General features: G+C 35.6%; 1 protein-coding gene across 3 annotated transcripts in view; it reads left to right on the forward strand.

The window, feature by feature from the left end:
- Window positions 1–23,792, forward strand: part of VPS13C (vacuolar protein sorting 13 homolog C) — a 173,707-nt gene that overhangs the window by 104,631 nt on the left and 45,284 nt on the right. For 2 of the 3 annotated variants that reach the window (XM_047766197.1, XM_047766200.1), the window contains 15 exons: window positions 1,210–1,360; window positions 3,321–3,433; window positions 6,081–6,250; window positions 7,909–8,156; window positions 9,741–9,970; window positions 12,571–12,663; window positions 13,902–14,267; window positions 14,652–14,738; window positions 16,009–16,164; window positions 16,356–16,620; window positions 17,512–17,672; window positions 18,682–18,803; window positions 19,301–19,595; window positions 21,147–21,536; window positions 23,335–23,439. In XM_047766197.1, the coding sequence (XP_047622153.1) occupies window positions 1,210–1,360; window positions 3,321–3,433; window positions 6,081–6,250; window positions 7,909–8,156; window positions 9,741–9,970; window positions 12,571–12,663; window positions 13,902–14,267; window positions 14,652–14,738; window positions 16,009–16,164; window positions 16,356–16,620; window positions 17,512–17,672; window positions 18,682–18,803; window positions 19,301–19,595; window positions 21,147–21,536; window positions 23,335–23,439 (2,952 nt within the window). The remainder of the gene's footprint in view (window positions 1–1,209; window positions 1,361–3,320; window positions 3,434–6,080; window positions 6,251–7,908; window positions 8,157–9,740; window positions 9,971–12,570; window positions 12,664–13,901; window positions 14,268–14,651; window positions 14,739–16,008; window positions 16,165–16,355; window positions 16,621–17,511; window positions 17,673–18,681; window positions 18,804–19,300; window positions 19,596–21,146; window positions 21,537–23,334; window positions 23,440–23,792) is intronic. The other variant, XM_047766199.1, reaches the window with a different exon arrangement.

Consider the following 23,792-nt stretch of genomic DNA (forward strand, 5'->3'; position numbering starts at 1 on the left):
AAATGGGAATGAATACTCGAGGAAGTACTAGGGAGTTAAAGTGACATTTATTATCTGAGTACTGGGGCTTGGAGAAAGCAAGAAATCCCTGGTCATTATCTCATGCTAAAATATCTCCCCATTTTCATTTAGGCTGGGATACAGGCAATTTCCTTGGGGCTAAGGGTCCAACTCGGGGAACAGTGGGCAGCATGGTATTAAGGGGGGAAGGTGTTATGAATGCACTTTGTATGAATTTGTGTTTAAGTACTTGAAAAAGGCCTTTTGAACTACTGTATATGTAGGGGAAATGTACAGAAGATGGAAGAATTCAGAGATTTAATGGATCTTAGCAGCCTATACCATCTTCATTTGTTCTAGCATCTTTATGTTGTTCTGCAGCCACCTGTGAAGAAGATGATATTATTCCTATTTTAAAGATTAAGAAGCTTGAGTTTAGGAGGCTAAGAAACTTAGCCAGCAGCACAGCCTGAAAATGGTATTCTCGATACAGATCTCTCTGACTCAAAAGCTCTTGCTTTTTTTTTTCTTTTCTTTTTGTCATATATCCCCTTTTATAAAGGTTAGAGATTACCAAGATACTCATTTGCTGGTCTTTGTTTTGGTTTTTAAAAATTCTTTGTAGATGCATTTGTTACCGTTCTAAGAGGCATTATCTTGGTGAGTTAAACAAATGATTTATGTATGTCCAGATGCATATGTGCTGAGAGTAAGAGCTACATTGCAAGAGAACATCTTTTTCCTTCTTGGTGGAGACCAGAACCTCAACAGTACTCTTCCTGGATTGAGTCCAGAAATAAACTCAAATAATGTGGAGAGTAAATAATGTGGAGGAGGAAGCTGGTACTGGATGAGAAGAAAGAGAGGCAGAATGGAGATGAGCTAGAGAGAGGAGGGAAGAGGCACAGGTCCAGGAACAGGAGCAGATAGACAGTAACAGTTAAGGCAGCAAGAGGGGTAGAGTTCCAGAAGCAGAGGCTTGGATATGGGTGGAGGCAGAAGTGTGTTCACATCAGGAGTAGTGTCTAATACTATACAAAATAAACACTTCTGTCCTGGTATTTTTGTTCTTAATTTGCTTTTTTTATTTCTTTCTTTTTAATTAGATGAACAATTAGTTAATTTGAGGAGCCATAAGTTATGGCATATATAACACATTTTGCATTTTTTATTACTTTATGTGAACAAGAACCTATTGTTGGTTTCTAGGTTGCTCTCAGTAAAGATGACTTAACAGTTTTAATGAGAATTTTGCTAGAGAATCTTGGAGAAGCTTCCTCACAGCCAAGCCCTACACAGCCGACCCAGGAGGCTGTAAGAGTAATAAAAGATGTTTCAAGTAAACTTGACCACCTCAAAGGTACAAACTGATGGAGATTTTTTTGCTTTGATAATAAAGAAAAATTAATGTTAATGCCATATTTATATTTACTGGTTTTTTAGTTGTTCAGTGTAATGTGCTATGATCTGATTCAAAGAAGTAGTATTTACTGTGGAAATAAAAATAGTATTATTTGCTGTGGAAAGCTGGGGTTGGGGCTGCCTTGAAAAGCCCGGGAGGAGGTAGGCTCATCGCTACCTCCTCTTGGCTCGTAGGCCACCTCTTATTACCTGTATGATGTGTATTTGCTCTTTACTTGTGAAAGCTGAATTTTCCCAAATCAAGGGGCATCGAGGTGATATATTTTGAGAGAAAAAGCGAAGTAGACATGCAGCATGGTAAAAGGTCTCAAAACAGTTAAGAGAGAAAAGGACCTTGGTGTCATACTCAGATGACTGGTCCATGCAAAGGGAAGATATTCTTATTTAGTAACAGCTTTACTTACCTGGTTTCACTGGGGAATGATATTGGCAGATACATAAGGGAGTTTTCTGGATTATTAACATTGAATCTTTCAAAAGCACTGAACCTTTTAAATTCAGCCCTTTTAAAAAAGATAGATAGCTTTTCTAAAATATAGAGTTCCTTTTTGCTTTCTTGAACAATTATATGGAATATAATCTCACTTATTTTTCATCATTTAAAGTAATTATGTGAATATCATGTGTTTTGTTGGACTGAGAATAGGTTCCTATTTCCATGACTAAAAAGAGATATGTTCATTGTCCTTATAATGAGTGACACCAGACTGCTGTGCTTTTATGATGCTCAGTTCACCAGCTATTACTTATGACAGCAGTTGGTAAGACTACCAGTTAATAATACTGTACCAGCACTTCTTCTTCTGTAGTTAGATCTGGTGTGTTTTGAAATCACAAAACGAATGATGAGAGCAGTGTGCAAAATAAGGTTCTTGGTCCAGGATAGTTACGACAGCTGCATGAGTTTAGTGAGGCCAGTATCTTCTTCCCAGTTTCAGTTTATGCCTGATATGTAGGCTGTTGCCCTGTTTAGATGGGAAGTATGTATAGAAGAATAGCAGGCAAGGTTTATGTGATTAATGATCTCATTATGTTCAGCCATGGTCAATTTGTGTTTCTGGTTCAGGCTGTATGCTTAATGTGGTCCCTGGAAAAATCTGTGACTTCAGATGAAAAAACTACAAAAATGATAAATATTGGAATGTTAACAGTTTTCAGGAAAAGTAAAGGAAAAAATTCTAGTTTTCCAATTTGGAAAAGCCTTTATGTGGTTAAAGTTATACAGTGTTTGCTCTTCCAATAACTTGTAAGACTAGCCTTTCCTATAAATGACCGAAAGAATAGGCTCCATCTCCAGAAGAGATTATAGAATTACTCTGTAATGTTGATTGAAAGCAATATCTATTCTTCTTTGTCTAAAAAGTTTGTGCCTAAAGATGAGGGAAAAAAGTGAATTATTTCTTGAAGTCTCTTTCAGCTCAGAATTCCAAAGGCTTCCTTTCCCACATTGTATCAGAGTTCTCTTTGACTCTGCTTTTGAATTATATTCTGTTCTTGTAAAGGCAGTGGGTTGGGTGATAAAGGTAAAGGTGGTAAGAAGTGCACTACATTAACTGAGTCTCTTTTACTGACAGGCTGTGTGTTCTAGGACAAAGTATTTTACTTCTTTGTGCCTCCAGTTTCAATATGCCTTCAATTACAATGGCTTGTAACCAGTTAAATGAATATTTTGATAATTGTAATAATCTGGAAGGGCTTTTTAAAAAAAGTTGTCTTGATACTCTTTGATATGCCCTCTCTCTTTTTAATGTAGATAGTCTACCTCTGTCACTTTGTCCCATACTGAACATGTATATATACTGTGTATAGATATAGATATGTACATATTTGTCAATATCTATAAAATCGTATACCTACTAAAAGCATTTTAATTTTCGTATTTATGTTTGCACTATCAGAACAAGAAGATTTGACAGACTCAAAGCTTTCTTTGGACCAGAATGTCACTCTCCAGTTTGACTTTCACTTTGAATCTCTTTCTGTTGTACTTTATAACAATGATACCAGCCAGGTATGTAGTTAACATCTATATCTAGCATTAAGTCCTTAACTTTTGATATTCAAATTTATAACTTTTTTATAAAGTTCTTCATTTAAAATTTATATGTTTATTAATTTATATTGCCCTATAGAATATGCATTGGTCATGCTCTCTTTATTTTATTAGTGTTTCTGATCTTACTAGGCCAAGGAAAATTTTTACTTCTTTCCAAATAACATTAGGGTTAAAACACTTAGACCTAACTCTAGGCAAAGAATTTTATATATAAGTAATTAATTCTATGTACAATTTTAACATAGCTAGATATATATGTATATTTAACTATTTAAAGGAAATAATTTAGTAGTGGCTTTGGAACCTTAGAAGATTTTTTTTTTTTTTTTGCTTTTTAGGGCAAAAGTTCCCAGGCTAGGGGTCGAATTGGAGCTACGGCTGCTGGCCTACGCCACAGCCACAGCAATACCATATCTGAGCTGTGTCTGCAACCTACACCACAGCTCACAGCAATGCCAGATCCCTGACCCATTGAACAAGGCTAGGGATTGAATCTGCATCCTCATGGAGTCTAGTCAGATTCATTTCTACTGAGCCACATGGGAACTCTCTAAAGGATTATTTTTAAATTCATGATTATCCATGATTTATAACCATTATTTTTCTCTTGAATAAATTTTATATGTAGTAGATAGATATTAAGAGTAATGGTGAATTGGGAAACCAAGGTTTAGTGCCATAATGTATTATTAATATTTTATAAAACTACTTTTATTATACAGATAGTATAAGTATTCTTGATTACATCAATTGATTAGTCATATCATAATACTCATAATACACTGTCATATGATAATACCAATAACATGCATGATTATAGGTATTATATCTGTTGTTAATGTCCATTTGTATGTTATCTTATGTTTCATATAGTTTTCTAAAAGTTATACAGTTTTCATACATTGTTACTATTGAGCCTTGGTCTAGTATCCGTCACTTGAGCAATTTACTGCTTTAATTTCTAATGTTAATGAGAAGACCGAAAATGAAAAAATTAACAGTTAAATGTATTCTTCATTTTACTTATGGTACCATCCTTCTACCGGATCCCCAGTCTTAGGTCTCAGTGTCTTCTTTTACTTCCTTCTTTGTTGACCTTCTGTATTCATTTAGATATGGAGTACTGTCAGTTTTTCTTTGAGTGAACATTTGTTCTTTCCTGGCAGTTTTCCCTGCTGCTTTATTTGAAATTTCTAAGCTCATAACTTCATGTTATATTATGTGAATTTTAACTTATTAAAGACAGATATTCAGTGGCTCCAAAGTGTCTACATCAGTAACCATACCACAAACACATACCATATTGTAATCAGTAGATGTCCCCAGTCATTTCTATTAATAGTTACAGATCACAGGCATTCCTCTTTACAGTTACAGATCACAAGTTTATGAATTACATTTTTTGTAAATTAAGGGCATTCCAAGTTTTCCACTAATAGCTTCATTCTGACCCACTTACATGCAATGTATTCTTTTGAGTGAGAGAAGCTATGAAGGAGAGGGATTATAACCAGTGTGCCAAGAATTGTCCATCATCAGTACCCCTTATATCAATGCTGTGGTCTGTAGTGAGCAATTATGTCTTAACGGATAACCTTTGTTTCCCTGAAGATTCTTTTCTTTTTTTTTTTTTTTTTGGTTGATTGGTTGACTGGGTTTTGTTCTCTTAATGTTTAGGAATACTAACAGAATTTGGAACTATGTGTTACGGTGGAATAAAGATAGAGCTTCTTTTTCCTACAACTGAAAGTTTAAATCTTAGTTCAGGACCTTGATTAGGCCTCTGTATTTCTTTAAAGACTCCTTCTCTGTGTTTTTTTAAAAATTGGAATATTTAAGCCTAAGATGCCAGCCTGTACCTTGTACCCTCAGAGCATCTTGAGTTGTTTGCTTATGTTTTATCCCCATCTAGAATGTCTCTTACCTCTCTTAGCCTATCTGATTCAACTTAGTCTCTGAACCTTAATTAGTTCTCACCTTCTTTGTGACTTTTTCCCAGCCCCCAATGATCTCTTTGACCCTGTGAGTTTTTGCCATTTATATTCTTTACCTAATTGCTTAAAATCCTCTGAGGAACATGGGAGGATATAAGTGTGAATAAATAAGTGACTACATGTTATTTTTATTTTTAAATTATTTACAACTTCTGGCATCCCCTTGTGATGTTCCTTGTAATGTATTTCTATTTTGTGTTTTTGATTAGAGTATAGCTCATTGAGATCACCTGCCTGCCTTGTCCTTTCTCATAAAACCCATAGTTCCTTTTGGAATTTTTATAGAAGAGCTTATTATGTATTTATAAGTTATAATGACTGGTTGACAGCTTCCTGATTATTTTTATTTGTATTGAACTGTAAATAAGAAATTTTAATGTATTAACCATGGCTGAATATCAGCACACACACTTATGTATTTATTTTTATGTACTTATGCAATCATAAACATGCATGTTCATCTTTGTTCCAGTTTTGTATACTTTACCCATACTTTAAAAATTTGTGGTATGAATTTGCTTATAATCTCTGAGTTAAAAAATATGTTTTAAAGTAATTATGTAACAATTAAAGATAACTGATTCTTTTGCTTGAAAAATGTACCGCAGGAATCCAAACTTTCATTTCATAATGACAATTTCCGGCTTGGTGAACTCAGACTACATCTTATGGCCTCTGCGGGGAAGATGTTTAAGGATGGCTCAATGGATATCAGTGTTAAACTTAAGACATGCACCCTTGATGATCTCAGAGAAGGAATTGAGAGAGCAACATCAAGGTTTGTCATCTCTGAATTTGCTGGACATTATACAAGATTGATATTGTACTTGATATCGCTACCAGGCATTGATTACTTGGCTTGAGATTGTCAAAAGGGGTCTTTTTTTTTTCTTTGTCTTTTTAGGGCTACACTCATGGTATATGGAGGTTCCCAGGCTGGGGGTCCAGTTGGAGCTGTGGCCTCCAGCCTACGCCAGAGCCACAGCAATGCAGGATCTGAGCCTCGTCTGCAACCTACTCTACAGCTCATGGCAATGCTGGATCCTTAACCCAGTGAAAGAGGCCAGGGATTGAACTCACGTCCTCATGGATGCTAGTTGGGTTTGTTAACCACTGAGCCACGACGGGAACTCCCAAAAGGGGTCTTTTGATCATCCTTTCTGGGATTCTGTTCCTTGGTATTATCAAAAGAGGCCTTTGGTCATAATTTTTAGTTTGAAGTGCATCAAGAAGTAGTACTAATTTTAGGTTCATTTGCTTTGAAGTTTGAATTAAAGGGAAGTTTAATAAAATAGAGTACTGCCTTAAAATTAGGAACTTTGAAAATATAAGAATTTTAATAGTTAAATCCACATAGAGTGGTTTGCTGGTAATAGGTTTTTCTAAATTGTTCCCAGTAGGCAGAATCTTTTTTCATAAAAGCCTTAAAGTTACAGATCTTTCTTTTGTCTTATTTATTTTGTTTGCATATTTTAAAACAGTTCTGTGAGGTTTCTTTAAAAGTTTTAATAGATCAACCATACTTAAATTTAATTAAAAAGGACCTCACAGGATTTTTAAAGAAGTTTTAGTAAAATGGAATCCCTAATTTTTGTGTTATCAACCCCTTTTCGAAAGATTAATTTCTATCATCTTACTGTATAGTGAGAAATATGTAACTTCAGTAGCCTAATAATATTTTTATTCCTTTCTCAAATAATGAGATGTATAATATTTTTGTCCTTGATGTTTTTTTGGAGAAAAAATGTGCTGCTACCTAAAGTTGGACTCCATTGAATACTTGTCAGATACTTCAGAGCCCTTTATCTTTCTACAAGAAGAATAAATGAGGATAGAGTGCTGTCATGCAACAGCTTTTCTAATTTGCAAATTTCATGTCTTGGGGTAGTCTTCACAGATGTCTAGGCAAGGGTGATAAAGGCCATTCTTCTATTTTGTAGCCTGGTCTTTCCCACATGATAATGTGGGAACTATCATGGCTGGCGCTTGATGAACACAGGCTGATTTGAATTACGTTGAATATTTTGGGACTCAGTTGTATAGGATGATCTTTGGAGAGAAATTCCTTTGGGTGGTTTTATTTCATAAAACAACCTAAAGAGGTTGTCTTTGAAATTTTGTGGGACCACATTAATGTGTTTTGTTAATTGCCAAACTTGCTTTCAGCAGTCATTGATTTGCTTTTCTAGTATTGAATTACAATCATAAAATATTCTGTAATTGCATATTAACATGAAGCTTTGCTGTGGAGATCAGAAGACCATGTCTTCGTTGCCAGTTAGCGAATTAGACTTCACTTAACAGTGATCTGTTTTCTATTCAGATTGGAAACTAAAAGGTGGAGGAAAAATTAAGATGTATAGGAAATTCTTCATTTTTTTAATTGTTTTAGCAGGAATAAAATAATGTGTATATATATGTATATATTTTTTTCAGAATGATTGATAAAAAAAATGGCCAAAATGACAATAGTTCTATGATTGACATAAGTTACAAACAAGGCAAAAATGGAAGTCATGTTGATGCCGTTCTTGACAAGCTGTATGTATGTGCCAGTGTGGAATTTCTGATGACTGTGGCAGATTTCTTCATCAAAGCTGTACCTCAGAGTCCAGAAAATACAACAAAAGAGTCACAGATTCCACTGCGACAGACTGCCTTAGCAAAAATCAAGATGGAGAAAGGTTAGCAGGATTTATCTGTCATAGATGACAATTTGTCATTTATTTTACCAAAATTGCAAAACAGGAAAAAAGAGAAATGGAGAATTTAAGAATGTAACATTACTTTTCAAAAGTTTTACTGGAAAACTTCACTAAGCATAGATTTTTAAGAGAGAGGTGAAGTAGAAATATGTATTTGATGAAGGGTCGAGAAACCCCCACTCTGGTTCCAACTCTGCTGTTAACATTTCTTTACTCATCCAGATATAGAGGGATTTAATCTAGGTCTGTAGTTGGCAGCCTTTTTTATAGAAAGAGAATTTTTTTTTTTTTTGCTTTTTTTTCGGGGGTGTGGGGCGCACTTGCGGCATATGGAAGTTCCCAGGCTAGGGGTTGAATCAGAGCTGCAGCTGCCGGCCTTTGCTGCAGCCACGGCAATGCCAGATGCGAGCCATGTCTGTGACCTATACCATAGCTCATGGCAATACCGGATCCTTAACCCATAGCCTCATGGATGCTAGTGGATACTAGTCAGATTCTTTACTGCTGAGCCATGACAGGAACTCCTCTTTTTTTATTTTTTTTTGAATTCCTTTTTTTTTGATTTTTGTTTTTGCCAATGTGCAGCAGCTTGATGTGGAATCTCAGTTCCCAGACCAGAGAATGTACCTGGCCCACAGCAATGAAAGCGCCAAGTCCTAACCACTAGACCACCAGGAAACTCTGAAAGAGAATCTTTTTATACAAAGAAAATATTCGGAAGAATTATAGCATACTGAAGAGCAATTAAACGTACAAGCAGGCGGGCGGGGTATTGGGAAGACCCACTCTGATGCCTCTGGTCACCACCTCAGACTCCGTACAGTTAGCAAAGGGCTTGCAAATGTCTGATCTCCATGTATGCGGATCCCACTCCACCTACAAAGATTTATTCCAGCATTGCCAGGCAGATCAGCGATTTTTCTCTGTTAAATTATCATTGTCTAATATCAGACATTTTTTCTCTATAATGTGTAACTCAGCAAGATTGGAAAACTGCCATTTACTGGCAAGGTCAGAATTTCATTTTTCCATTTACCTTTCTTAAATAGTAATCATGTCTCTGTATTAGTATATAATATAATGTATTTATACTATAGACTGTGGGACACTGACTATATAGTTAAGAGTGAAATCAAAGTAAACAAGTAGTAATGGTCTGTGTACTTTGTCAGGGTCTCCTATCCTCTTCCTGGTATCCCCTCTCCTGTTTTCCCTTCATTGCTTCTGCAGCATAACATAATGCACACTTGAATGTATATACATGCATTGTATATACATGTTAATTCTGACAAAAATAACTTAAAAACAAGATTTTTTCTGCTAGGTCAGAGTGCAAATGACCTTCTTACAGCAGAGATCAAGGTTGCATTATCCCACATAATCAGCATTTGTTAATAATCATTTATCATTAGTATTAACCAATCAGGTATTAATACCGTTAATTTCACTGTATCCATAATAGCAGGATACTAGAAGCAACTTAGTAACATAGAGATAACATGTATCCAAGTGACAAGATTTACTTTACTAGAGCTTTCATGGTTCCTATTTTTGTTTCTTCAGATGATTCTGTAAGACCAAATATGACCTTAAAGGCCAAGATCACAGATCCAGAGGTGGTATTTGTTGCCAACCTGACCAAGGCTGATGCTCCTGCTCTGACAGCTTCATTCCAGTGTAATCTCTCTCTATCAACATCGAAACTCGAGCAGATGATGGAAGCTTCTGTGAGAGATCTTAAAGTGCTTGCCTGCCCTTTTCTCAGAGAAAGGAGAGGAAAAAACATTACTACAGTAAGAATTGCATTAAAAGTTGGATTGAAGTATGGCAGAAATTGCTGCTTCATAGAATCCTAGATTGTGAGAGCTCTGTAGAACTTGAGAGAGTATTTACTCCAGCTTGAGATTTTACAGATGAGGGTTATTGAATTCCAAAGGGCTAAATGATTTAGCCCTGTCCGTAGTGACAGAACTGTGGACTACACTTGTTTTCTTTTCTTTATACCATATTGTGCAGAACAGTATTTGAATCTTAGTACAAATTACCATTCCTTTTCAGCTGTTGCTTTTGTTTACCACTGTATATCTAGTGAATGAGTGCATGAACCAAAATGTTAATTGGAGTCATGTGACCAAAAGATATTATGTTTTGCTGTATTATAAGTTAACTTCAGTTACGCTTTGACATTACTGTTGAAAAAATGATTTTAGTAACATTAATTACCATGCCAATTGTTTTTTAATGTTAAATTGATAATTTTATGTTGAAGAGCATCATTACATAATGTGACTCATTTGCAGTGTTATTTTAAATTACAAAAATTTGTGGACAGTGAGTTTCTGTTATGGTTCAGTGGGTTAAGGACCCTACATGGTCTCGGTGAGGAGGCCAGTTCAATCCCTGACCTCGCTCAGTAGGTTGAGTATCTGGCATTGCTGCAGCCATAGTGTAGGTCACAAATGTGGCTCATATTCTGTTGCAGTGGCTGTGGTAAAGCCCTCAGCTGCAGCTCCATTTGGACCCCTATTGTGGGAACTTTCCTATGCTGCAGGTACAGCTGTTAAAAAAAAACAAACATTGTGAAAGAATGACTTGCATAAAGAAATGCAGTGCTAAGTTTAATCTTTATCATGAAACATTCTTTAGTGGGATCATCTTCTTTTGCCACAGAAAGCTTATATTAATCATTGCATTTAAAGCTCATCCTAATTTTTTTTTAAATTATAGTTGATTTATAATGTTGTCAATTTCTGCTGACTCATTCTAATTTTTTTAAATGAAAATTATGCAATGCTAATCCCTCCATTCAGTTTCAGGTCTAAGATTATTTTATTTATTTATTTAATGATATTTAGAAATATAGTCTTCATGGTTTCAGTAAATCAAGTTTGAAGATTTGAAATTTTCTCTAATAAGAACCTTACAGGGAAATTCAGGACTGTCTGGTTGTTAACCATCTGGAAACTATTCATTTATCTCCCTTAGTATAGTCATTTTTTTTTAAAGTGTTAACAGAACTATTTATTTAGAATAATAATTTCAAGTGATTTAGTGATCATTAAAAATTATAATGAAATATGAATTCCATTTCCTCATTTACCTCTTTGCAAATATAAGATGTTACCATAGTCTTTAGCTCAGTTTTATAGATAGCTTTAAAATGTGTTTTACACAAGGAATCATTTAAAAGATATTTTAGCAAAAGGAAACTTTTTTTAATGATTTTTATTTTTTCCATTTTGGTTGGTTTACAGTGTTCTGTCAATTTTCTACGTACAGCAAAGTGACCCAGCCACACATAAATATATATACACATTCTTTTTCTCACATTATCCTCCTTCATGCTCTATCACAAGTGACTAGATATAGTTCCCTGAGCTATACAGCAGGATCTCATTGCTTATCCACTCCAAATGCAGTAGTTTGCATCTATTAATCCCAGACTCCCAGTTACATCCCACTCCCTCGCCCTTCCCCTTGGCAACCACAAATCTGTTCTCCAAGTCTATGAGTTTCTTTTCTGTGGAAAGGTTCATTTGTGCCATATATTACATTCCAGATATAAATGATACCATGTGGTATTTCTTTCTGACTTATTTGACTTAGTATGAGAGTCTCTCGTTCCATCCATGTTGCTGCTAATGGCATTATTTTGTTCTTTTTATGGCTGAGTAGTATTCCATTGTGTATATATACCATATCTTCTTAATCCATTCATCTGTCAGTGGACATTTGGGTTGTTTCCATGTCTTGGCTATTGTGAAGAGTGCTACAATGAACATATGGGCGCATGTATGTTTTTCAAGGAAAGTTTTGTCCGGATATATGCCAAAGAGTGAGATTGCTGGGTCATATGGTAGTTCTATATTTAGTTTTCTGAGGTACCTCCATACTGTTTTCCATAGTGCTTGTACCAATTTACATTCCCACCGACAGTGCAGGGGAGGGTTCCCTTTTCTCCATATCCTCTCCAGCATTTGTTATTTGTTGACTTGTTAATGATGGCCTTTCTGACAGGTGTGTTGTGGTGGTACTTCATAGTAGTTTTGATTTGCATTTCTCTAGTAGTTCGTGATTTTGAGCATTTTTTCATGTGCCTGTTGACCATCTGTGTATCTTCTCTGGAGAAATGTCTATTCAGGTGCAAAAGGAAACATTTTAAACTTCTGCTAGTAAATGTGCATCATTACTTAAGAATTTGGCATAAAAGAAGTGATAAGAACTGCTTAAAGTCCTTTAACTATCATCACATAATATGATGTCATAATTTGGAGGAGCTCTCACCAGAGATTCTCAGAGAATTAAATTTGCCTTTTCACTTTCAGTAGTAGGCCATTGTTAAAGATATCAAATTAATAAGACATATTCATAAGTCAATTTTATTTATTTCTAGGTCTTACAACCCTGTACTTTATTTATGGAAAAATGTACATGGGCTTCAGGAAAAGAAAATATAAATATTAAAGTTGAAGAATTTACGATTAAGGTTAGTGCCTGTCATATTATTTGGGTGAAAATTAATTTTTACTTTTTCTTTTGATGTCTCTCATATCTACAGCATTATGCTAGTCATGTATTTAATAATAAATACCTCTGACATTAAAATACATTTTTCTTTAATGCCAATATTTGCTCTTTTCTTTGAAAAAGTGCAGTTGACCCTTGGACATTTTGGGATGAGGAGTGTATTTAACTTTATCATCAGCTCAAACATTATATTGCTTAAACTTTGGGAAACCATGGGTAGCTATTTGATTAGGCATCAGGTCACATAGAGAGAGGTTTGTGTCCTAAACTAAAGAGAGTTTGAATCTTATGCTAAAAGTTATGGGAAGTTGTTGAGGATGTTGGGCATAGGAATGATGTGCTCAGATTTGGGTTTTAGAAAATTCATGTGATGGGTGAACTGAGACGGTGCTGAGTGGACTTAGAAGACATCAACTTTCTGTAAAGCTGAGTTACAGTGATTGGAGTGAAGAGATGAACAAAGGTACTCCAAAGATAACAGGAGGTAGACTTTTCAGATCTTAGGGTGAAAAGGGTCCCTGGTGATTCTGTGGGTTCCTGTTTCAGTGAGACAAAGGAAGACCATGTGTTTATGTCTTAATCAGGATCACAAACTTTGGTTATATTTAATGCAAAAATGAGAAATTCAGTAGCACTTCTACATTTTTTTTTTGTTCACATTAACATTATTTTACTCTAAATTAATTTAACTTTAGGTTTCAACAGATGACAAACACATTAATTACTTAATTCTAAAATACCCGGGCGTGGCGCAGCAGAAACGAATCTGACTGGGAACCATGAGGTTGCAGGTTCAATCCCTGGCCTCACTCAGTGGGTTAAGAATCTGACATTGCCGTGAGCTGTGGTGTAGGTCGCAGATGTGGCTTGGATCTGGCATTGCTGTGGCTGCAGCAAGGCCAGAAGCAACAGCTCCAATTAGATCCCTAGCCTGGGAACCTTCATATGCCACTGATGCAGCCGTAAAAAGATAAAAAGACAAAAAAAAAAAAATTAAAAAATAAAATAACCTGGGAAGAAATCACTGTTAAGAGGTTAGTTGGCACATGATTTTGTGTGTTCTCTTGTGTTTTCTTTAACCATGAATTTGAAATACTTAAAATTTTAATTAGTTACTTAAAATTTTTTGTATTACGTATTAATTCTCCTCGTATGGGAAATAATTTATTCTAAATTTTTTCTTCTTTTTTTTTTAAGATTTCACCCATAATTCTTAATACTGTGATGACAATAATGGCTGCTCTGTCTCCGAAGACAAAAGATGATGAATCCAAAGATACATCTAAGGAAATGGAAAATCTCTGGGGTGTCAAATCTATTAGTGATTATAACTCTTGGTTTCTTGGAGTTGATATGGCTACAGAAATAACAGAAAATTTCAAAGACATTGAAAATCCATTGATAGAGGAAAATTGTACTGTTGTTATAGAGTCAGTTCAAGTTACCTTAGAATGTGGCCTTGGGCATCGAACTGTGCCTTTATTATTGGCAGAGTCTAAATTCTCAGGAAATATTAAAAATTGGACTTCCCTAATGACTGCTGCTGCTGACATGACATTAGAGGTATGACCACATCATTTCGTACCTCCAGAGGCAACTTCTCAAACGTACAATTGAATTCAGGAATGAGCTGTGTGTGTGTGTGTGACCATAGCAAGTATATATATGAATAGATAATACACTATAATATTTAATCTGTGGATGTATAGTATTATTTATTTGGTCATCATCTTTTAAAGGTTCTTTTGTAAAATAAATTGTTAATGGCAGCAAAGTAAGAGAGTAAAAGAAAATGCACCTTCTTTGTTATATATATTCTTCATGTCTTTAGGTGTATTGTTACAATGGTTATTGACGAACAACAATCAATTAATATTTTTTCCTATTAATTACGGAAATATGTAGTTAAACTTGAAAGATTCTTATTATAATTATGTGCCTTTTCAGGTTCATTATTACAATGAGACCCATGCTGTTTGGGAGCCACTGATTGAGAGAGTGGAGGGGAAGAGACCATGGAATTTAAGGCTTGCTGTAAGGAAATCGTAAAATATCATTGTATAGACTGACACTAGGCACCTTCATTTCTATGTATGTATTTTTTAGTTCGGAGATTCTCAAGATGTCATTCAGGATCCTTGAAGCCCTTTCAGAGGATCATGCGATCAAAATTCTTTTCAAAATAATATCCAGACATTATATATCATTTTCATTCTCTCATGAGCATATGGTGGTATTTCCAGAGACTATGTAATTTTGTAACAGAATGAATACAGAAGCAGAGACCACCTATCTTCTCTTAAGGCTTGCACCAAAGAGATTTGTAAATGCTCCTCTTCTCACTGTGCATTTTTAATAGGTAGTTTTCTTATCTTTGTAATTGATTTTAAATGAATATTTAAAATTTTTTCAGTTTTAGTTTCTCATAGAGTACACATTGATAAGTATAACCACATAAATGAAGCTCTTTGGGATCGTCACTCATTTTAAGAGACCAGAAAGCCCAAGAGTTGCTCTTCTGGTTCATGAATTCTTTTGTTATCTCTTTATGGACTTCTTGAGAAAACTTCAGAATTCTAGGTACTGAAGCACATCTTTCTAGATTAACAGGAACATACATTCATGTTCACAGATTATCACAGCACACCTCTTTGAGGCAGCCTGACTCCAGTGTGAGGCACTGAAATTGACTCAGCAAATTCTTATTTTAAAGATGAGCAGTCACTTATCCTGTGTCCCAGTTTCCTTTCAGTAGAAGCACTATCTCTGACCTACCTCTCTGTGGAATAGGCAGGCTAACAAAGAATGCTTTCCAAAGCTTTTGAAATGCTTTTAGAACAGAAGTTGTGATGGAATATGATGGCTGGTTCAAAGCTTACCATATTATTTATTTATAGGTGTTACTGGTAAAAAGTAGAAGGAATTCCAGGTGTTATTCCCTTAAGGCTCAATTTAGATTTCAGGGTCATCTTAGAGTGTCCATCAACATATAATGACCAATTAGTCAGATGACACTGGCGAAACAGCTTTCTCTGGGGAATGCGCAGGAGACAAATATGGTAACTCACTTGGAGTGCTTTCCTGGCACAATTCAAAATGTTTTCCTGTGTGGGGGCCACACCCTGAAAGAAGGAATGCTGGTCTGTGCTAAGTTAGGGTGAAGCATTGAATATCTTTGAAAATGAGACTTCTACTACGGAGCCTTAATATAAAGGGACAAATCTAGGAGAATTTAACTCTTTTGACAGTATTTTGATTTTATTATTAATTGGCTAATAAATGTGTTACATATTTTTACTCACAGGTAAAGAAGAATCCAGTCCAGGATAAAAGTTTGATGCCAGGAGATGATTTTATGGTACTTCCTGAGCCTCAAACAGAAGTTAACATTTCTTCAGGAGATACAATGAACATAACAGTATCCAAAAGTTGTCTCAATGTTTTCAACAATTTAGCAAAAGTATGTTTGGTTCTTGCTTGGAATAGTTCAAATAGAGTTTTAAATTGATTTGTGAATTTTTGTTTGTTTGTTTGTTTGTTGTCATCAAAGTTAGTTTCCAAAAAAAAAAAAAAAGGTGTAGCCATAACTTAGTTTTTGGAAAATTTTTGAATTTTGTAGAAATTTCACTGTGATGTTGTGTTCCTTTACAGGGCTTTTCGGAGGGCACTGCTTCTACTTTTGACTATTCTTTAAAAGACCGGGCTCCTTTTACAGTAACAAATTCTGTAGGTGTTCCCATTAAAGTGCAGCCTAGTCATAATCTCAGAGTGATGGGCTCCCTTGAGAAAAGTGATGTATGTGATGTTGGTGCTGGTCAGAGTCTGGAATTGGAATATGCCAGCGTGGAGCCTTCACATCAAGGGAAACTCTCTATCCTGAGCCGTCAGGAAAGCTCCCTCTTCACTCTGACATTTGGTATGCTGTATTTTATTTTTAAGGGCATCTTAGGAATTATTGTCAGCTTATTTTTGATAAAGTATGGAAAAATATTTTGCTGCAAATACTTTGAGGGACAACATTTCTAAAGGCTTGAACCACATAGGTGATAAATTTTTGTCTTCTATTTTCTTCCTCCGAACTTGAGAAAATTAAACTTGATTAATTTAAAGATTACCACAGAAAACTCGATTATTTTTATGCACTTAAATAGTGCAATATGTAGCATGTGTCAAAAAAGATGGGGGTCCAGTAAGGCGAGGAAATAACTATGTTTGAAAGTCCTAAAATGTTGACAGAGTATCACCATTTCAAAAAAGGGTGATTTTTATTGCTATATAGTTGAGACAATGAGGAACAAGTTGGATTTTTTTTTTGTCTTTTTTTTGCTATTTCTTGTGCCGCTCCTGCGGCATATGGAGATTCCCAGGCTAGGGGTCCAATTGGAGCTGTAGCCACCGGCCTATGCCAGAGCCACAGCAACGCGGGATCCGAGCCGCGTCTGCAACCTACACCACAGCTCACGGCAACGCCGGATCGTTAACCCACTGAGCAAGGGCAGGGACCGATCCCTCAACCTCATGGTTCCTAGTCGGATTCGTTAACCACTGCGCCATGTTGGGAACTCCTGGATTTTTTTTAATACATTTAAAATCCCAAGATAAATTATTTTAGGTCAATTTCTAATAGTATCTAGTTTCCTTTCTTTGTTAGTTCCTGTGTCTTAGGAAAGGATTTTGTGTAGTCATCATTTGTAGTCATGAGGAAGAACACTCTTGTCATAATTTTGAGATGCTGCTGCTGATTCTCTCTGATAAAAATATAGGTAAATTAATATTTGGACTGCTTCTCACTTACGCTCTGCCTTAGCACCTCATGGATATACAGAAGTTACAAAAGTCCCTGTGGCCAGACCTGGACGGCGGCTATATAATGTGTCGAATCCTAATGCCAGTCATTCCAACTCACTCGTGGTACAAATTGATGCAACTGAAGGGAATAAAGTAATTACCCTTCGTTCTCCCCTGCAGGTAATGCATTAAAGCAAATTGTGTTTCTTTAAGTATATCAAGAAATATTAAATTGTTTGGCCAAATATAGGAATATAGTAAAACTTCATTAGTCAATATTGATTGTTCAGAAATAAATAATAGATTGAACTGGCTGCTATTTTCTGTTCAACTCACATTTGTAATATTTTTCATTTAAAATATCTCATAAAACATTCTTGTTAAAGACTGTTTCTTGTTGTCTCCTGGGTTTAAAATTAATGAAACTTTTTGTCTATTCCTTTAAAAATTATAGGAATATTATAGTAATAACTGATTGTCAAATAGGGTAACATTCCATTCTGCTTGTATTGTATTTTTCAAGTATGTGTGAAAGAATACACAGACCATCCCAGAAAAAAGATCTCCTCAGAAAAAAATTTTTAGCATGTTAATCTGTGTAAATTTTTTTCTACCTTTAAGGCTTTATCGATTTTTCTTTTTCTGTGCATTATTACAAATTTCAGTGTATGGTCCACAAAAGAACATTTCTTCCTACCTATAGCATCAGATGAAAATAAAAGGATTTCAAATTTTGGCCATTATTGTCTCTCCATTTGCTATTAATTCCAGCCTATGTTACACTGGAGTCAAGAAAAAAAATACTATATTTATTTACCTCATATTTATTTTACTATCGTTTTCTGTGTAGTCACATGGTGCAATGAGAAAAGGTTGTAGTGAAGAAAATATTATGGCTGAAGTATTCAAAGATTAATACAAACTTGAAAGATAATAATATACACTAACAATAAATATATATGTAATAAATAGAATATGTGAATATCCTAATAATTTATAACTGCCATGTGAACATCAAGTTTTGTATATGTAGCACTTCAGTATCTTAAAAATTTTCAGTTACCGTAAAAATATCTTCCAATATTGGGCTTGAGACTTTTTAGATCTAACAGTAATCAGGTGCAGTTGACATTTTTCTTTTGAATGTCTGCATCTTTTTAAACAACTTGTATGTCTTTTTGTCCAACAGATTAAAAACCATTTCTCGATTGCATTCATCATCTATAAGTATGTTAAGAATGTTAAGCTGTTGGAGCGCATTGGAGTAGCCAGACCTGAAGAGGAGTTCCATGTTCCTTTAGATTCATATAGGTAGATATGTCCTTGAGTGCATTAAGCTGTGAAAAGTTATAGAAGATATCTTTTTAATTCTGTGGATAAGATCTATAATCTAGAAAAAATAACTTCATATCCTTATTATCTTAAGATTTATGTAAACCAGTTTTAAGACACAGTGTTAGAAAAAAAATACGTTTATGTTATTGAATTTACCAGATGAAAATTTCTTGTTGTAAATTTGATGTTTTAGAATTTTCTGAGACAAGTTTTATTTGATTATCTTTGTGTTTGAAATGATTTATTTGAAAAAGTTACTTTTTACAGACTATTTTCTCCCAGAACTTACCTCCACTAGTTAGCTATGTGCTGTTGAGCAGGTTTCCTAACCTTTCTTAACCTTGTTTTTCTCATCTGTGAAAATAGAAATAATAGTACTTATCTTGTAGAGTTACCAAGAAGAGCTAATGTGATTCTATTTCTTAAGTTCTCATTAAAAAAAATTTTCCCCGCATTCTTTTCTTCTTCTGTAGATGTCAGTTGTTTATTCAGCCAGCTGGTATATTAGAGAGTCAGTACAAAGTATCCACCACCTATATTTCCTGGAAGGAAGAACTTCATAGAAGCAGGGAAGTCAAATGTATACTTCAGTGTCCATCAACAGAAATCAACTTCTTACCTCTCATAGTCAATACAGTTGCTGTGCCTGATGGACTAAGCTATATATGTGCACATGGGGAAGACTGGGATCCAGCTTACATCATTCATCTTTATCCTACTGTCACTTTGAGGAATTTTCTCCCATATTCTCTAAGATATTTACTCGAGGTATACCTCTTGCATTTTTGTTTGACTTTTATTATTGCAGGCCATGAACTCTAGGGGTTTTTTTGTTTGTTTTTTAATGGTATTTTCAGTTGAAGTCATTGTTTTACATCACATACTTATAATGTTTTAATAATATTAATAATAGTAAAAATTGGTATAGCATCTGCTTTGTGACAGCCACTGTATCATATGTTTTACATGTATTAACACATTTAATCCTTATAGTAACTTCCTGAAGAACGGTATTAGACCCACTTTACAGATGAGGAAGCTGAGCCACAGAGGGGCTAAGTGACAGGCTTGGGATCCCACGGCTCATAAATCATAGAGCTGGGATTTGAACTTAAGCAGTTTGGCTCCTTGTTCTCCACCACTGAACCCCACTGCATCCGCTATTAATTAATAATTATAATAATCTGTTTTTTAAGATAGTGAAATTTTCTCGGCTGAAGTATAGTAAAACACTAGTGAGAAAAGACTTCATCTTAATTTATTATAAAGTTAATTTTAAAGTTTCTTATTTGAAAATAATTATTTGGTTCATGTTTCTGTTGAGCTAAAAAATAATGAGTCTAAAGAAACATTAAGGAACATTTTCTAGTAATGAAGTATGATAAATACTGTTAAATTTCTACATGCCACAACATTTTGAAATATAAAAATCCAGAAAGTGTCTGGATCCTAAATTAATTTTCTTTATCTGACAGTGAGCCACTCATGAGTTGTGAAGAATAAAATTAATTAGGTGAACTAAGCAGTATTTATACAAGAAAAGCTTTCAGTAAGGAAGCCTGATTTATTATGTTGCTGTAATTCATTTTAAAGTACTTCCACCTTAGGGAGTTCCCTTTATGGCTCAGTGGTTAAGGAATCCGACTAGGAACCATGAGATTGCAGGTTCAATCCCTGGCTTCGCTCAGTGGGTAGGATCCAGTGTTGCCATGAACTGTGGTGTAGGTCGCAGACGTGGCTCAGATCCCAAATTGCTGTGGCTCTGGCATAGGCCAATGGCTACAGCTCAGATTCGACCCCTAGCCTGGGAACCTCCATGTGCTGTGGGTGTGACCCTAGAAAAGACAAAAAGTAAAATAAAATAAAGTACTTCCACCTTAGATCACTTGTCAGAATAGTTTGATAACACTTTCCTTATTCTGTTTATATGAGAACCATTAGGTGTAGTATGTGAATAGAGGATGAAGCTGAAGTGAAGACAGCAAAGTGACTTATCTAATGACATAGCTCTCAATGGAAAATAGCCAGTGTTCCTGAATCCAGCCTTTGATTCTTGGATGGTCTGACTTTTTCTCAGAAATTATAGCCATTGGCCTGCTAGTTGGCAAAAGACAGTTTCTGCCTTTGGCTGTGATACAGTGTTTTCTTTTTAGTCCTTTCTAATTATTGGACATTCATAGTATGTAAACATGGTACCTTAAAGACTTGTCAGTTTATCTGAATCTGGTATGTTATTTAGGATTTGTATAAAATATGGAAGCTATTGTAGAGACTTAAAAAATTGGTAAGCAAATTTAGTTCTTATTTGTTTGTTTTTAGGGAACAGCAGAAACTCATGAACTAGCAGAAGGCTGTGCTTCTGATGTTCTACACTCAAGAATCAGTGGAGAAATAATGGAATTAGTTCTGATGAAATATCAGGGCAAAAACTGGAATGGACATTTCCGTATCTGTGATACACTTCCCGAATTCTTCCTTGTGTGTTTTTCTTCTGACTCCGCAGAAACGTTAACAGTTGACTTGTCAATACATGTCAAGCGAATTGGCAGCCAGATGGAGCTGTCCATCTTTAGTCCCTACTGGCTAATCAACAAGACTTCTCGGGTTCTCCAATATCGTTCGGAAGATATTCATGTGAAGCATCCGGCTGATTTTAGGGATATTATTTTATTCTCTTTCAAGAAGAAGAACATTTTTAGTAAAAACAAGGTGTGTTTTTGTTGATATAACAAATTAAGATAAATTATGTTTATTATCTATTTATTATTAATCTAAAGCCATAATTCCTTGTTTGCTAAGTGCCACTAGTATGAATTAGGTCCAAGAGGACTTTTAAGAAACACATGATGAAGGAGTTTACGTCATGGCTCAGCAGTTAACAAACCCGACTAGGATTGATGAGGATGTGGGTTCGATCCCTGGCCTCACACAGTGGGTTAAGGATCCGGCGTTGCCGTGGGCTGTGGTGTAGGTCTAAGACGCAACTCGGATCCTGTGTTGCTAGGCCAACAGCTGTAGCTCTGATTGGACCCCTAGCCTGGAAACCTCTATATGCTGCGGGTACAGCACTAAAAAGCCAAAAAAAAAAAAAAGAAATACATGATCAAGTGAGATATTAGGAACTAACAACAGTGGTTTCCTAAGAGTGATGTACCCTTTTCTCCTGTAACCCTAGAATTACTTCTGTTCTTGAAGTAGTATCTAGTAGAAAGCTTGATTTTATGTAGGTTACCAGTGATGAAATGGCATTTCAAAAGATAAAGCAGTTGAATGTGGTTTGTTTTGACTGAGCCCTCTTATGTGTGAAGCACCAAGGTCGGCCTTCAAGAGAGAAGCCTCGTGCCTAAGGTCTGATCCTTTATGCTCTAGTCCCTTCTTTCCTTATCAGACTCATGTCTTGGTACTGTTTATGTCTGGGCCTTTGTATAGCTGTACCCTCTGCCTAGAATGCCTCTTCCCTTAAGGTTTCCCCGTCTGTCTCATGTTTCCTCATTATCTGCTGTTCATACCTTGGCATTCTGCTCTGGCCTGACATGTGTGAGGATTTTCTGACCCTCTAACGTTGGGGTAGATAGCCCATCTGTGTTCCCCTAGAGCAGTGCTTCTCAAGTGTCAGTGTACATTAGAATCACCTAGAGGACTTTGAGAACACATTTCTGGGTCATGCCCCATAGTTTGGTTCAGTGCATCCAGTAGGATCTGAGAGTTTGCGTTTCTCACAGATTGCCAGGTGATGCTGATGCTGCTGGTCCAGGGACCACACTTTGAGAAACTCTGTCTTAGAGTGTTGATTAGTACTTGATACTGTAATTACCTGTTTATGTGTCTGACCTCTAGTTGTCCTCAGGTTTTATTTATCGTCTAGTTGAATAGATGGAGGTTAATAGAGAGGCACAATTAGATCTGGTTTATCTAAATCCCGTAGCCAGAAGTAAACCTTTTACCCTCTTACCTTGATATCATTTTATTTCTCTTATCTGGCTCTTACCACATTGAGTGCATCTTGGATCATTAGTATGTACGTAGTTATGTAGTATGTATTTCCTGTCTCTCTGTTTAGTTGGACGCTCATTGAAGATAGGAACTGTGTCTTCCAGTCTGCTCACCACAAGAAATTTTCATTTGCTGTTTACTGGATAATGTTAAAGGCATGGATTTGTATATTCTCAGACTTTAAAAACTTGTTAGCTCTATATCAAAAGTCTTAACACTGGAAAATGTTGTTTTACATTACAGTTCCTTTTTAAATAACAGAGGGTCTCATTGGTATACATCTTTAAATTCACTATGCTCATTGCGTAGGTGAATGGGAAGGTCAGAGTTCTGCTTTTATTATACTAGACCCTACAGTTTCTGTGGTTCTGTTATCCATTTGCAGTATGGCTTGGATTATATTTTTCTTGTGTCTCATGTTACTAAATAAACTTGTGGTTTAGCAGGTGTCTATCAAATAAAATTAATGTAGTATTTTAGATTTTTTTATGATGATTTGTTTTCCCTGATGTAGGTACAATTAAAAATTTCAACTAGTTCCTGGTCTAATAGTTTTTCATTGGATACAGTGGGAAATTATGGGTGTGTGAAGTGTCCTGCCAACAATATGGAATACCTGGTAAGATTTTGTTTGCTTATTTACCTTTAATTCACATTTTCTTCAGTTCAGTAAAAGAGCAAGATCCCAAGGGTTATAGAAATGTGAGCTCAAAGTAGTATGTGGAGGACTGTTACATCTGTCTGTGTCTGCTGGTATCAAGGCAAAACCTAAAGTTGTCAAAGTGTAAGATAGTGAGTTGAAGGAGTTTCCTGGTGCTCTAGTGGTTAGGACCTGGTGCTTTCACCACTGCAGCCAGGGTTCAGTCCCTGGTCTGGGAACTGAGATCCCACATTATGTTGCTGCACACCATGGCTGAGGGGGGAGAGAAAGGATAGTGAGTTGCACTGTTCAGGCATCTTGGTAAATATTGA

The sequence above is a fragment of the Phacochoerus africanus genome, chromosome 2 (assembly GCF_016906955.1).
Source record: "Phacochoerus africanus isolate WHEZ1 chromosome 2, ROS_Pafr_v1, whole genome shotgun sequence".
NCBI classification, from domain to species: domain Eukaryota; kingdom Metazoa; phylum Chordata; class Mammalia; order Artiodactyla; family Suidae; genus Phacochoerus; species Phacochoerus africanus.